Source organism: Numida meleagris, chromosome 10 (genome assembly GCF_002078875.1).
Source record: "Numida meleagris isolate 19003 breed g44 Domestic line chromosome 10, NumMel1.0, whole genome shotgun sequence".
Lineage (NCBI taxonomy): Eukaryota > Metazoa > Chordata > Aves > Galliformes > Numididae > Numida > Numida meleagris.
In genome coordinates, this window is record NC_034418.1 from 15,195,665 (window position 1) to 15,210,468 (window position 14,804).

The window sequence follows — 14,804 nt, forward strand, 5'->3', positions numbered from 1 at the left end:
GTACGAATTACGACTACGTGCGGGAGTTCAAAAGAAGCACGGGGACGTGGCAGCGCACGAAGCCGCTGTTCCCGTCGGACCTTCGCCGCACGGGCTGCGCGGCCTTGCGGATCGCCAACTGCAAGCTCTTTCGACTGCAGCTCCAGCAGGGGCTGTTCCGCATCCGCGTTCCTTCCCCGTGACCCGTGTGCTGACAGTGGAGGAGACTGGAAGAGTTCTGCGCAGTCCACCATATGTAGCTCTATATAAAGGAAAAGCTGAGAAATTACAGCTGAAACTTACACTGTATGCTGTGCTTTGGTATGGTAACTGTTTTTGTTTTAAATGCTTCAAAAGCTTGAGTCTCAGTTCTTGTTTCGGGAACAAATAACTTACGTAAACATTAAAAAGAAGAGAGGGGGAAAACGAGGGGGGATCGAGGAAACACCTTCAGTCGTAACCATTCGGACTTGCCAGTGTGTTATTGAAGGAGATCTGCTGTGTCTGGAACTGGTGGGAACTGGTATTCCTGTGGTGAAAAGCGAGAAAGATTTAAGGTGCGTTTCCCTTGGGGGGGAACCGATAAGAATAAACGCGCTATCTCGGACCGGATAGCTCTAATATGCAGAAGCTATATGAAAACCAACCTCCCTGGTACGCTGCAAGGACTGCTGTTTGACTGTGATGCCGCAGGAGACGTTGGTTGTTGCACCTTTCACTTCTAGTCCTTCCTCAAAAGCTAAGGTCTGTGCCTCAAAACGGTGGTGGTGTGTACATACGTTTTTCATTCATTTGCAATGTTTTCATTCCGAAAAATATTTTTAATATATTTAAAATGGACTAATCTAAAATGGATACAGTATACTACAGGGAAGTAAACTGTGTTTTTTTTTACGCTGACATTCAAATAGCCTGACGAACTGGCATACAGGTGGGCGGCATGTGTTTCTGCGTGGGTTTTGGAGGCAGTTTCCTTGAAACACAAGGAAATGGCTTTTGGAACGCTTCGTGACAATTGCTGCTCTTGGTAAAAGGCATCAAAACTTGAGAAATCAGAGAAAAAAAGGTTGTGTTCCTTCTTACTTCAGGGCACTAGAGAACTAGGACAATGTCTTTTTTTTCCTTTTAAGACTGAGGATTATAGAAACATTTTATCTCTGGAGCAAAGGTGAAATATGACAAGGATACATTTGTTTCACAGAAATCAGATTTTCGGATTATCGCTTACAGGAAATTTGTACAGCTATTTTTAATTGGGATCAAAAGTTGGTTTGCTAATAATTTCCATGCTAGGGCACAGATTCTTGTTTACTGCTGCTTGACTTTGAAAGCCGGGCTTTATGGTGTGGTTATGGTGAGGAATTTAGTATCTTGCATTTTCATTCCTAATGAGTCATGTTCACGCCAGTAGTGATGTTCAACTGACTTCTGTTCTTGGGAAAGATCAGCTGGTAGAACACCTTACCTTGCTTCTTGATTTCACTGCTGTTTGTGATGGGTGGGACGTAACCTATAGTTATTTAAAAGTTGTTTAAAAGGTATAAAGTGAGAGAGGTGGAAATGGAAACGAGGCCTCCTGCCCTTCAGAATAAGAGACTTTGTATAACCAGTATTATAACTAAGTACGATACTTTCCACGCTGCAACTTCATGGACCTCAGACAAGCCAATCTCTGCCCTCAGTTGTGTTAGCATCGACCTTTGTCATTTTTATTGAATCTTCTTAGATCTGCAGAAATACAATCCCAAACTCGTACAAGAGTTGCACTCAACTTTACATTCCTTGAAGAGACATTCTGAAACTTGCTTTTGCTCAGTCCTTCCACAGTGCTGGTGTGTAATGGGAATTACTCCGATTCTGAGAAAAGGGATGGGGAAAAAAAGGCAACGAAAGAGGGCAGCAGTCAATCCGTTGGCCGGTATTTATTTATTTTTATTTTTTACAATGCTGAAGTGCTGCAAAACTTGAACTATAGACATCAATTTTCTGACCTCTGTTAGTTGGCATATTGAAAAGTTTATATATTTATGCATCGTGGTAAACTTGATATGTGTGTGTATATATGTCTTCAGATTTAAAATTTATATATAATGCTCTACTACAGAAATGTGAACCACTATTTCCATCTTCAGCCATCTTGTGAAATGAATCAAGTGCTGTTGGCTTATCTATAAAACTTCCCCTTTTCAAAAATTTCATTTTAATTTAATTTCTTAGACAAAGTGCTTAGATCCTGTATTCAAAAGCGATGAGATTGAATGTTTCTATCTCACTTCTGAACCTAGTTTTCTAAGTGCTTAGAAAACTCTCAAAAACTGTATTTAGATTATTGCAGGCTGCTATCTCCTGAGTCCCTGTAGCTCCCCAGTACACTTGAGGGCATTTAGTGTCCAGAAGGCCTCAGTAATAAATGCACATAGTAAATCTAAATCATACATACATTAGCAGTGTTTTGCAGTTAAAGTTATTGAATGTTTACAGTTAAAGTAGGATTAACAGTAGGTATTCTTACTTATTTTTTTTAAGGGTAGATAAAGCAAGCAGTTCTGCTCTAACCGAAGTGTATTGCAAATGTGCTCAGTTAGATTTGACCAAGAAGCTTAAGTCTCTTCACCTGAAACAGTTAAAACTTAATTTCCTAGCACGTGGCTGGAGGTCAGGGACCAAGCCTCTGCCGACACCTGCACCTTGAGTTTCAGGTATGTACTCAAGGCAAAAATGTAGGCACCCCTGAGATCTCAAAATCGTCTTCGTTGACCTTTCCTGAAGATGTTTGCATTGTGGTTCTGTGTTAGTGAGCTGCTCCCGGAGAGCTGCTGTGCGGCTGGGCGCGGGGTTCGGTGCAGAGGAAGGTGGGAGGCGTGTGCTGGAGTCTGTCTGCGTGCTCAGGGAACAGTGCCTCTCTGGGATGTGAAATTCCATCCCAGGCTGGAGCTGCGCCTGGAAGCCAAGGCTCTCCTTTCCCAAGGAGTGTCCTGCTGTACTGTTGATGGTGTGCGAAGTGAAGGAGATGGTTGGCTTGATGGGAGCATTTGATTCCAGAGGTACTGTGTTTAAGGCGCTGACCAGCTTCCCGAGCCGTAGGGTGTTGAACTGGGTTCACTGGAAGGTGCTGCCACCCAGCTCCCCCTGCTGCCCTGGCACCTGCCTGCCCTGCATGGGATGGCCGAACCGTGCCTGAAGCAGCTCCTGCATTTTCTCAGCTTGCAATCCAGGAGTTTTCAAATGATTTGGCAGTTTAGTAACTATTTAAGTTGTCCTTGCTTGGCATGGTGGTCTTGATAGCCAGTCCAACTCAATTCCTTCCAGCTTGAATCAGCATTCTTAAATCCAGCCGGTTCCACCCCTGGTAACTTGTTGAGCCACCCTCTCAGCGAGCTGCCTGTGCACCGTGCTGCTTTCTGGGGATCAGGGAGGCAGGCAGCTGTTGTGCTGGGGTTCTTGGGGCTGGGATCTGTGTCCCAGAAGTGCCACTGACACAGCGCTCGCCACTCCTCGGAGAGGGGCAGGTTTGGGGTGGCTGTATCCTGGGCTGGGCCCAGCACAGTCCCGCACAATGGCTGGGCCGCGTGGCGGGTGTGGCCTTTCCCCCTCGCTGTGATAGAATTGGACAAACTCTGGTAATTGGAACCAGAAAGCCACCACTTATGGGGTGGAGACTGTAGAAGATGGGAGACGTGGTGGTGGTTTTTTTTTTTCCCCCTCACTCCAACTCCTACCACAGTTCCCACCCCCCCCCCCCCCCCCCCCCCCCCCCCCCCCCCCCCCACACACACACACACAGACTTTTATTCTTTTTCCCATGTATGAGAGATTGTTATTGGAAAACAGAACTACTGGCCCAGTCCCTGTTCCCCAGGGAGTCAGCCCTGGGATTCCAACTCTCCTCTTTCTAACCTGAAAAAGGGACATCCTGTGAAGGGCCTCGTGTTCAGTTGTACCACAGCAAGGTCTGATGATCTTTAGATAATTTATCAGCTACTCCTCAAGTTTTCGTTTCTGTGGGAATGCTGTATTAACTCAGCCATTTGAGTCAAGTGACTTCCAGTAGCTTTGACAGTGCCTCATCTTTAAGCTGAAATTTATGTGAGATCACATGATAGACAAACTTACAAAGCCAGCTCATGGTGAGTGCAGGCAGGCTTGCATCTCTTTTGCGTTTGATAGCACAAGACTTGCGTGTCACACCATCTGCCTTCTGAGTCAGACTTCTTGCTGAAGGTACGAGTGTTTCCATCCAAGCTCCCGAAGTGCCTGGCTTTCTTACCAACTCTCCTTCCAGAGAACATCGGGCAGCTTAATTATTTTTTTTTTTGTGCAGTATTTTTTGTGCCTGCATGACTTGATAAATGCAGAAGAACAAAAAGCGAGGGGTTGAGGGAATGTTTTTCCCTGCTTTGGCTGCAGCCTGTCTGGTGAGCTCAGTAACTGCAGTGTCTGTACAGCCTGCCTGGGTTTTGGTGATGCGCGTTTGCCATGCCAAGTGCAGGATGCAATAACAAACAGTAGTTGTTACAAGTGCCAAACTTCTGTTTCCTCTGTATATAGCAGTAATTCAACTCTTCTGTTGTATGCGGAGGTGCTGAAAACTCACTGTGCTCCAAAAAAGAGTAGCGATTCTTTTTTTTTTTTTAAATGAATGTTACTTAAATCACTGTAAATCTTTAATTTTTTTTAATACTGTTCTGCAGTTTGTGTTACTCCTCACAGCTGCCTTCAGCCATCACTCCGTGTGGTGCATGCGGACACTCTGCTCTCTATTAGAGCACTGGTGCCATGCAAGTGTATAATAAATGGCAGCTGACAATAGGTTTTAATATTTAAAATTATAAATACTTGGATAAAGTACAATTCATTTGAATTAATCTTATCTGCAGAAGGAAGGTTATCTCTGGGGCGATGTGGCTATGGCCAAGGACATGGGTGTGCTTAAGATTTTAACTAAGGAGTGTTTCTGTGCCGCTCAGTGATGCTTTCGAAGGACTTTTATTTGATGTAGGGTATGGATCCTTTCTGTAATAAGCATCAAGGTTTTAGGGTGTGTGTTTTCTTTACTCCTTGGAGAAATTAAACGGCTTTTTCAGGGGATGATGTTAATTATGTACATACTTGATTTTCAGGCAGAAGCTACTTGTTCTGTGTTAACTTGGAGTACTTTCCTGTTGAGGACCGAGTTCAGGCCTGCGCTGCAGTCACGAGTGCTGCAGCCTTTTGACATTTGCCATCTGCTGTTGCTCTTGTTTGTTATATAGCCTAGAGCTGGGCCGATGGGTCTGCTTTTCTGTGGCACGCTGTGTTGGAAAGAAAAGGAAGGAGAGTTGTCTGAAGGTGGAGAAGCTGGTCCAGCAAAGCTGACTGGGAGATATCAGTGTGAAGCCAGTAGGGTGTGGGTGAAGCACTGCTGTGAAGGTGACATCCACATGCTCTGAAGTTTATTGATAGGTCATCTTAAGGTTTGGCTTGGTTCTGTTTTTTATCAGTTTATTACAGCGGGAGGGATTGCAACCAGGCTTTAAAGCAGCAACTCCAGTCAGCGTTGTCCTGTGGGACCCTGTAGCCTGGCTGTTGCTGTGCTCCAGTAACCAATTTTCTCAATTCCTCATTAACAGGTAACCTGAAACAATACATTAAAACCATTCTAAGTGCCTAATGAATTAGATGAACATCTGCTAGAAGGTATTAATGGTAGCGGGGGCATGAAACAATAACCTGCTACCAACAGCTGATTATGCTGTAAATTTGTTGGTGATACAAAGTCTTGAAAGATTTTTTTTTTTAAATAGCTTATTATTATTATGTGTCAGACTTGTTTAGGAGTAGCATTTGAAGGTTACTTGAAGTAATGTATTGAAAAATGAGCTGAGAGACTGGAACTTCTCAGTGTAAATGGTTAAACCTCGTTGCCCGGTATTTGTGTGTGGCTGATGCACACCTGCCCCAGCACATCAGTAAATGAACATGCTCAATGCCATTGCCTACCTGTGCCCTTGAATTTTTGTAATGAGATGAGTCTGTACCGCACGCTTGTAGAAGCTGATGGATTTGATTACAATGATAGGATAGAGAGAAGCATCCCCGCTGTAAGTGACATCTATTATGTTATTGATGAAACAAAAATATGTAATTTTTTAATGCTGGGTGCTTCTGAATCACCACGTATTGCCCTTCATTTTTCTTTGCTTTTCTTTCTTCTCGTCTTTTCAACTGATGCCAAGATGTCCTCTGGTTTTGTCAAGGGCAAGTTTCTTCCATCTGTGCTTCTAGCCCCGGTCAGGACCTGAGGGATCTGGTGAAGGCGGGCTGTTCCGTGGGCTGCCTTCATAGGCGTCATTTCTGCCTCTCTGAATTCTGCCAGTGCGCTGCCACCTGCATGAATTTCAGAATAGGAAACAAAACCACTGTGGAACAATGTTACGCTCAATTAGAAAGCAAGAGCCACTTTGGAAAGCTTAAATTTTTGCACGGGATAGGCAGCGCTCTGAAAAGACTTATCACTGTGACTCTTCTGGAATTTCTCACCATAATGCTCTCGCGTGCTACAGCTTTAGCCAGGCAGCATCTGTTCTATCAATTTATGTATGAAAGTGGGAAAGCGTTATCATCTGTCACGTGTTTCAGCATTTCTTAAAAAGCAGAGTCTGTTTTGATCTCGGGATAAGTGGAACAGTACACCAGAGGGTATGGCAGGGTGGCCGTGTTGAACAGCCAGTCCCTGAGGCGTTGTGAAAGTTCTGTTTGATGGGAAGCCAAGGGGTAGCCTCGCCATGGTGCTTTCTCATAAGCTCTTTGAGAACTGGTCTTAAACTACTCCAAAGGACTCTTCAGGATTGCCTGCAGTGGCTGAGATCTGTTCTGGCTTTTGTTTGCGTGGGGAAACACCTGCTAAGCTAATTGTGGGTGTTTCTTCTCCCTGACTTCCCAAACCTAATGTTTTGCTTCTCACAATTGAAGCTTTCTGTATTTAAGGGTTGGAGGTGACATTTCGCAGTTTCTGATATGATGTCAATATCTTAGTTTAACCGATTGAAACAGCACGCTGTGTTCTTGTGGACTTCTAGGAGGTAGCATTAATACTGCACGCTAAGCGGTGAGGAAAATGAACAATAAAATAGCAAAGTTCTTCTTACAGTGTGCACAGCGTTAGCTGTGTGCCTCTGATGGGCTGAGAGGCTCTTTGTGGCACAGAGCTGGTGTCACGCTGCCATTGCTGCCTCTGGTGTTGGGAAGCAGGGCTGGATGTGGCCCAGCTGCAGGCAGGTCCGGTGCCTGAGAGCCGTGGAGCCCACGGCTGTCTGAGGGTCAGCCCAGCCAAAGCCTTGACCCAAGGCACGTGGGTTCCTGTGCGGTGCAGTACTGCTTCCTGGCCTCGGTTGTTTTGTCTTTTGGTCTTACTAGCACGGCTTTGATTTCACCTTTGTCCCACATTTATGTCCGAATCCAGTGAATCACTCAGAAATTCTTCTGTGGATCAGAGTAAGTCCTCGCAAACTCCATGTTCCTCTGTGCTGCTTTTTGCACGTCTTGGTGTCCTTTGTCTGCACTCAGTGTATGTGGGGAGAGTGCTTAATAGATGATAAAACGACATTTCATCAAGCTTGTGCTGTCTGCAGGTTAAATACCACCTGAGCTGCTGCGAGCAATCCTCGACGTGGTGGAGCATGTGTGTCACACCCCACGTGTGTCTGTTATGTCGGGCTGACATCTGCCTTTGGTCCGTGGGGGAAGCCCTTATTCCCAGCTACCTCATTTTATTTTTCTGCACTTTGTCAAATCCTTTTTTTTTTTTTTAATTGCATTTTGTCCTTCAATGAAAACCTGGAACCAAACACGAGGCAGGGCAGAATGATGCCGTTGTCCAAGGACAGTTTACTTTAATTTCATTTTAAATGCATGTTTCTGTACGAAAAGACCAAGGTTGACCTGCAGCTGCTGTAAAAGTAAATAAAAATTACTTGAAAGTAACTATTATACTTGTAAATGAGAGAAGCAATTGAAAGACTGACCTGGTGATTTTTAAATAGAGAAAATGCTAAAATAGAGATGTCAGCTTTTTTAAAGACAGATCAGGTTTTTGCTCTGCCTCAGTTCTGCTCTGATTTGCCTGTGAGCTTGAGCCATTTTCTTAACAGAGATTCATGGATTTTTCTGTAAGGTCAGATGTAGGTTTACATGGAGTTTCCCATTTACTGATCTGCTGAGAAAAACACCAACCTGAGATTGTATTTTTTCCATTTCTTTGGGACCTCCAAGTGTGCACGTTTTTGCTCAGCTTGAAGAATTGTAGGAAAAAAGCTTTTTCTTCCCCTTCTGCCTCTGAAGGTGCTGTTTGAAACTTTTGAATTCCCTACACTGTGCTTGACTTCTTAAAGCAACAATGTAAGCTGATTTCAGCTTCTGTTTGTGCTATTATTTTTTCTGTGTGTTCAGTAGTTTAAAAAAAAAATAATAATCTGTTTTCATAAAGAAAACTTCCTAAGTGTAAAAGGTCTTATTAATACAAGATGTAATGGGAAAATGCTGCCTTTCTTCCCTTTCTGTCAAGGCAAAAGGAAGAAATGCTTCACAGGAACTTCTTGTGTAAAAATGTTAGGTAGCAGCTCATCTGAGCGTTGAGTTGAATGTAGCAGGTATTGTACTGGGCACACACCAATAGTAGGCTGAAAGAAGGGGCCGTTCACGCCCTGCTGACTGTACCAATTAGAAGGCTCTGGAATTAGCAGCTGTTGGCATTGTGGTGACTCTTCAGTAAAACACAGAATCATAGAATCACCAAGGTTGGAAAAGACCTCCAAGATCTGCCAGTCCAACCATCCACCTACCGCCAGTATTTCCCAGCTAACCCACATCCCTTAGTAGCACGTCTGAACCTTTCGTGGACACAAATACGAATCTTCTGGGGCTGGATCCCAGGACGTGGCTGCGCGCTGCCCTCTGTTTGGGATGCACTGATTCACGTGGCCATGGGAGTTGGGCCGGGCCTGAGGTGGATTTCGGTCTGAACCCTGCAGAGTGGGTGGGGAGCCCACACTGCCCCCACATAAGGGGGAGCTAGAAAGGTTTTTGGGCTGAGTGTTAGCAGAGATCCAGTGAGTTGTCTTAGCGTACTGAAATCTGAAAGCTTGGAGGCTCTGGAACCATTTCTGCAGAGTGGATAAGTACAGATCTCAATACCCCGGGAACACCTGGCTCCCTGGTTTTCTCCTTTTTTTTAATTAAGTAAACAGAAATGTGTAATTGCTTCCCACTTTGTGTACTTCGTGTTTAATGGCCTGAAGCGAGAACCTGACAGTTCAGGATTTTTCTTTTGAAGGCAAAATTAAAACAAAGTAACATTATTCAGATTAGTGCTCTGCCTTCAGAGTTTTGCCTCTGTACGTCGCTTTATTGAGTACTAGGAATCTTGCAGGATTGGGCTAATAAATTAAAATACATAGGTGAATGCTGACTAATGTATTCAGTATAATTTTGTACTGTAAAAATATTTTAGCATAGGAGAATGAAATAATTGCCTTGATTAGTGACTGTATTCATGATGATACTTGTATTCCATGAGCCAAGCAATAGGAGGATGTTGGGCTGTAATGCCATTCCAAGCACATTGCTGCCGTTCGTGAAGGCTCAGCCTCTGTCAGATCAAAGATACTGGCGGCTGTCAGGATATTGTCAGAATTTGTTGTTGCCTTTTCTACAGAAATGTTGGTGTGTTATGGTAGAAACGCTCACCTGGTGTTTGCCGTTGCTGGCGTGCAGCGGGACAGCTCGGTTTACTGCCATCATCCAGCTGTCATACTTCAACTTCTGTGTTACAGATGTGTTTATTATTACAGGCTTTCTATATGCATGTTTTCTGTGTGTCTTTCTGTTCTCTGTGGAATTGAGCGTTTGCTTTTGTTTCTTTTATGTGCCAAATCTTTGTGTTACCTCAAAAACGAACCAGTTAATTGCTGAGGGCCAGGCCTTGGGATGCTCTGACCTGAGCACATAATGTCTCTGCTGCAAAAAAAAAGTGGGGAAAAATAAGAAGTGCTCTTTGGCTTCAGACAAACTATGCAACATAGCGCACCAGAGAGCGGGATTCCTTATGGTACAGAAGAAGCACGGCTCTTGTGTCCTTCCTAATCCAGTCCTTGGTCCAAGGTTAGAAGAACTTGTACTAAATGGCTGCCCAATAATCTTTTGTCGCAATCAACTTTTGTTCCCTGGTTTTCCCCCTTCTCCCCTGCCTCCTTCTGTCCGGTTTGTTGGATGTTCTGAGTCTGAATGATGTAGTGTTGTATTGTACCCCTCTGTCAGTCTCGTGTTGTTGCCAGTTGGAACTTGTCTTGTAAATCCACCAGTGCAGCTTACCCACTGGGTCAGTCGGGGCCACTTCACAATGTTTGCATCTCCATTGTGCTGGAATTTTTGGTGTGCTGCACCCCTCCAGGTGGGACTGACTTGCTCGTGTCCCCATGTTGTTCTGTTGTGGCTCTGGTGCTTATAGTGACAAACACCTGTCATGTCTCAAATCCAATTTGTTTTCATTTCCACCACTTTTGCATGTGTACATGCATTTGATTTTGCTGCTTCCATCACCATTCAGGGATAAATGCCCATGTGGTCAGGACTGTTATGAAAGATTCTTTGTTCTCCCATTGCATCCGTTCTCCAGTGAAGACTGTTCCCCTTCTTGCCCCTGTTAAATCAATACACTGTTCCCCGGTTCTGTGTTGCTCTTCTCTCTCGGTTCATCGTGTCTTCTCACCTTTAAATACCTTCTTTTGAGTAGTTTGCTTACCCTTGTCATTTACTCACCCCATGGTGTACCTCGTACCGTTTCTCCTTCCTAACTCCACTTACTGTTTTGTCTTTCTTTAATTCAGGTTAACCTTTATTTATTTCCCTGATTTCCTGTGCATAACTTGGGAGAGAAACAGCAAATCTCTCTTCAGACATCTGTGTATATTCCCTCCCCGGCACATACGGTGCGAGGGGTCCAGACTTCTCCATCCCTAACCCCAGGCTCTTCATAGCACTAGGAAGTACCAAGTCTGAAGGTGGTGTTTTGTTTCTTGGGGTAACTGAGAATATGTGGAGATTTTCTTCTTTGGAAGTAGCCACTGCAATGAGCAGTTGGTCCGCGAGAAGTCTGTTATGCTTCCATACTCAGTATTCTTAATTGAGAAACAAATTATTTATTTTGGGGAAAAATGTAAACTTTTTTGTATTTGTATGTCAAAGTGGCCTTTATAGGAAAAGCACATAAAATATTTAGATTAAAATTGCTTAGTTGTGTAATTTTAGTGGGGATTTTTATATTGACAGGGTTTCTATGCATTTTTCAAAATCTACTTGCTGTTCTGTGTTAAAATTATTGGAAATATTTCTAAAATGTGTATTACCACACTTTCCATGGTTGATCCCTTCGCAACCATTCCTTTTGAATACTGCAAAAATTTTAATTAACCCTGTAAATTAATTTTTGCCCCGTAACTATTTGCATTAAGTCAGTGTAAGGAGTTACAGAATGAGTATGTAGCTGTAAGAGAATAATCCTAGTAATGTAGCTTAATTATGGAGAGACTTTCTGGAGAAGGGCAGTACGCAGTGTTTCAATTGCACTTAAAAGACCAAGTTAGCAAATCAAGTTCTTGCTGTACCTCACTCATCCTTTTTTTTATTATTTTTTCCATCCTATAGTGTTTACACAAGCATTACTAAATATGTGTTATTCTATGCAGTATGCAATTCTCCTTCGTTTTGTTGGGATAAAACTAATGTTAGTAGATAGGAGAAAGTTCTGAATGTGTGTGGAATCCTAATGGATATGGTGTGAGCTTGGTGGGGGAGGGAGGAGACAAAAATTAGATCCATTAGTATGTTTCTTCCATTTAATCGCATACACATTTTCACTGAAACTAAATTAATTAAAATTGCAATGGAACTGTAAGTAATATTAGTGTTTTAAGGTGGGGGGAGGGCAGGGGATAAACGAGGGGCTTGCCGGACTGTGGGCAAAAATACCTGTTGAGTTGCACTATGGCATTTGTGCAATTGCCTTGGCTGCCTATGCAAATCTAGCCTGAGTTGGATACATCAGACCCTCCCGTTAGTGCTCTGATTTTTACTTTCTTTTCTCGAGGTGTGATTGTAAGGCTTGCTAAGTAGAAACTTCCCGGGAATGTTTGTCATCCGACGACTCCATTCTGTCATTCTCGGTACACATTTTGATTTTTTTGCTCATTTCAGTTTAATAAGAGATCCCACACTGCTCATAGAGGAGCATAAGTGCAAGCTTCTGGGCGTAGTTGCAAACAAACATTACATGCTACTGTATGTTTTCATAATTGAAAAAAAAAATGTGCAATTTTAATGGCACTTTGACCTATTGCTGAAACAGTGGGTCTTGCAATGGAACAAACTCAGCAATTGAAAACACTCTGTATCTATATTAGATGTCATGAAAATGAAGAAAAAGGCAATTCCTCAAATTGTACCCACAGATAATTTGGTATTGATTTTATTTGTCAAGAGATTTATGATTTGTTCTTAGAAAAAGTATGTATTCATTGGTTTACTTTAGTTGCTATAAATTGCCCAGTGGAGAGTCTGGTCCACCTCCGCCCATTTATTTTCATGGAGTGGTCGCACATAAAGCTGTAACAGCGAAGCAGAGAACTGTTTGGTTACGCACCCGTAACACGGCTTGCAGAATTGCTTTGTGGCTCAAACATCTACAAAAAGGGACGTGAGAATTTTCCTGGATTAAGTAGCACTCGCTTTGTTTACGTGTTCGGTATAATGTTGGGAGACTAAAGGGAGGTTCCCTTTTTAAAGTGTTTGAATTGTGCTTCGGAGACTTAGTGGCCACTGTGCAAATTGTGCTGTAATATTGTACCAAGGATCAGTGAAAGTGTTTTATCTTTTTTAATGTCGTTTGTATTTGACCGGGTTTTATAAATGTAAGAAAACAGAGTGTTGTATTTTGATCTGAAATTTGCGTATGGTAAAGTAACTTTGCTTTATGTATTGGAGGTTTGTCCAGAACTTGAATTATTTTATAGAAGGGTACAGACCAAAATTAATTGTCTTAAAGGTGTTTAATAAACTAACCAAATAAAACATGGATGGTTTGAAAACTTGTCAACTGCTTCATATGATTTTTTTTTTCTTTCTATTTTTAAAAGAAAGGAAAAACGTAGTTCAGGATTGTCTCTCAAGGTCTTACGAAGAATGAAAGAAATGCAGTAGATTTTATAAATATCATCCATCTCCCATGAGCTATCTGTTTTATTATTAAGCGTACCTACATACCAGAAATTTAATCAAAGAGGAAAACCCACAGGAAATAAATGGAAGAGGAAAGGCGAGGTGGGGAGCGCTCCCTCTCCAGCTCTGTGCGGGCAATGAATGCTCGCGGCTGTGGCTCCTGGTGGCCACTGGGGGGAATGCCTTTGGGAAGAGGCTTCTGCTCACCTGTAGAAGCTCAGACAATTGTTTGAAGGTCTCCTTCCTTCCCTGCAGTCACCTTTGTTAGTCTTCTTCAAGCACTGCTGCTCTGACGAGACCTTTAAAAACAGAGGAGAAAAATACTTGAAGCAGAACTGCTCCCAAGGGCAGGTACAGAGCGCTCATTCCAGAGCTGCCCGATATTTGGCGGCGCTCAGCTGCGCTGTGGCCTGCATACGTCACCTCATCAAACCCAGAGACCTGGGCTTTCTGAGATGCCAAGCGGCTTCCTGGAAGAGCAGAGCCAGAGCAAAGGCTTTGGGCTGTGTAAGAGCAGGCACAGCTGTGGTGGCTGCGATGGGAGCAGTGAACTCAGCATTGCAATAACATTCATCTTCAGGAAAATTCATGACTTTACCAAGAGCTCCACCTGCTTTTTCTTAAATGAAGGGACGCTGAGGTAAGGCCAAACATGAGGTAGGTAGGATACAAAAGCCAGCGTGTGGGGCTGGCTGATCGGAGGGGAGCAAGAAGGCAGTTCTGTGGCTCCAAAACACTGCAAAAATGGGTGTTCTACTCACTAAAAGATGACGGTGCGGGACAGGAAGGAAAGGTAGATACGTTTTCTCGGTGGAAACCTTCTACTGCTTAGTGCAAGAGCCTTACCAAAGTGAAGCACATGTCCTGAACTGCCAGCCATGGCAGTGCAGAGAGCCCAGGGCCCCCAGCACAAACACGATAGGGAACCTGGTGCTGGTTTACCTCTGCTGGTGTTCCCATGGTTATGGCTGTGTAGGTGGGCTCTACCATATCTCTGTCTTACTGATTCTTGGAAACAGAAGGGTGAACTTGGATTCCAGAGCCTGGAATCCTATCAGAGGGAAGAAGGCTGCTGCTTAGTTTCCTTTAATTTCTGTGGAAATATGAGATGAAATTTCTCTTTATCCCTCTGAACTTTCTTCCTAAAATAACAAATCCAGAAACATTCCTTTATCAAAATATTCTCCGGATATTTTGCTGAGGTTCCCAGTGCCAGGGGAGCAAGGCCTCTCTGTACTTCCTCACCTACAAAACATGTCATGAAAGGACCTGGGCCTTTGTGATGCTATTCCTCAGGAAAGGTCTATTGCCCACAGTTGGTTGAGAGTGGTTGGCAGAAAGGAGCTTTTACCCTGACCTGTGAAGGCTACATCTCCCTGACTTTCTCCTGGCAGGAGCATGCTGGGGAATGTGGTGCATCCAGTGAGAGCTGCCGCAGTCTGAGCTGCTGCGGAGACACCGGGGAGGGAAGCAGCCCTGGGTTTGCAGAGCAGGGCTCTGTGTTACTAAGCGGTGCCATCTGCATCCTTTGCAGAGCCCAGGTGTCAGAGCAGGCTTCCACCAGGCCAGGGTTTCCA

The 14,804-nt window shown here is 43.8% G+C and overlaps 1 protein-coding gene and 1 long non-coding RNA gene across 3 annotated transcripts in view; one reads left to right on the forward strand and one right to left on the reverse strand.

Moving 5' to 3' along the window:
* GAN (gigaxonin) overlaps positions 1 to 13,102 on the forward strand; it is a 37,264-nt gene extending 24,162 nt beyond the window's left edge. Inside the window, exon 11 of the mRNA XM_021408347.1 lies at positions 1 to 13,102. Within this exon, the coding sequence (XP_021264022.1) occupies positions 1 to 182 (182 nt within the window). The 3' untranslated portion in view covers positions 183 to 13,102.
* The window catches only part of LOC110404258, a 26,121-nt gene continuing 16,785 nt past the window's right edge, over positions 5,469 to 14,804 (reverse strand). For both annotated transcript variants that reach the window (XR_002442127.1, XR_002442128.1), the window contains exons 2-3: positions 13,435 to 13,526; positions 5,469 to 5,593 (exon numbers count right to left, since the gene is read on the reverse strand). This is a non-coding gene — a long non-coding RNA (uncharacterized LOC110404258). The remainder of the gene's footprint in view (positions 5,594 to 13,434; positions 13,527 to 14,804) is intronic.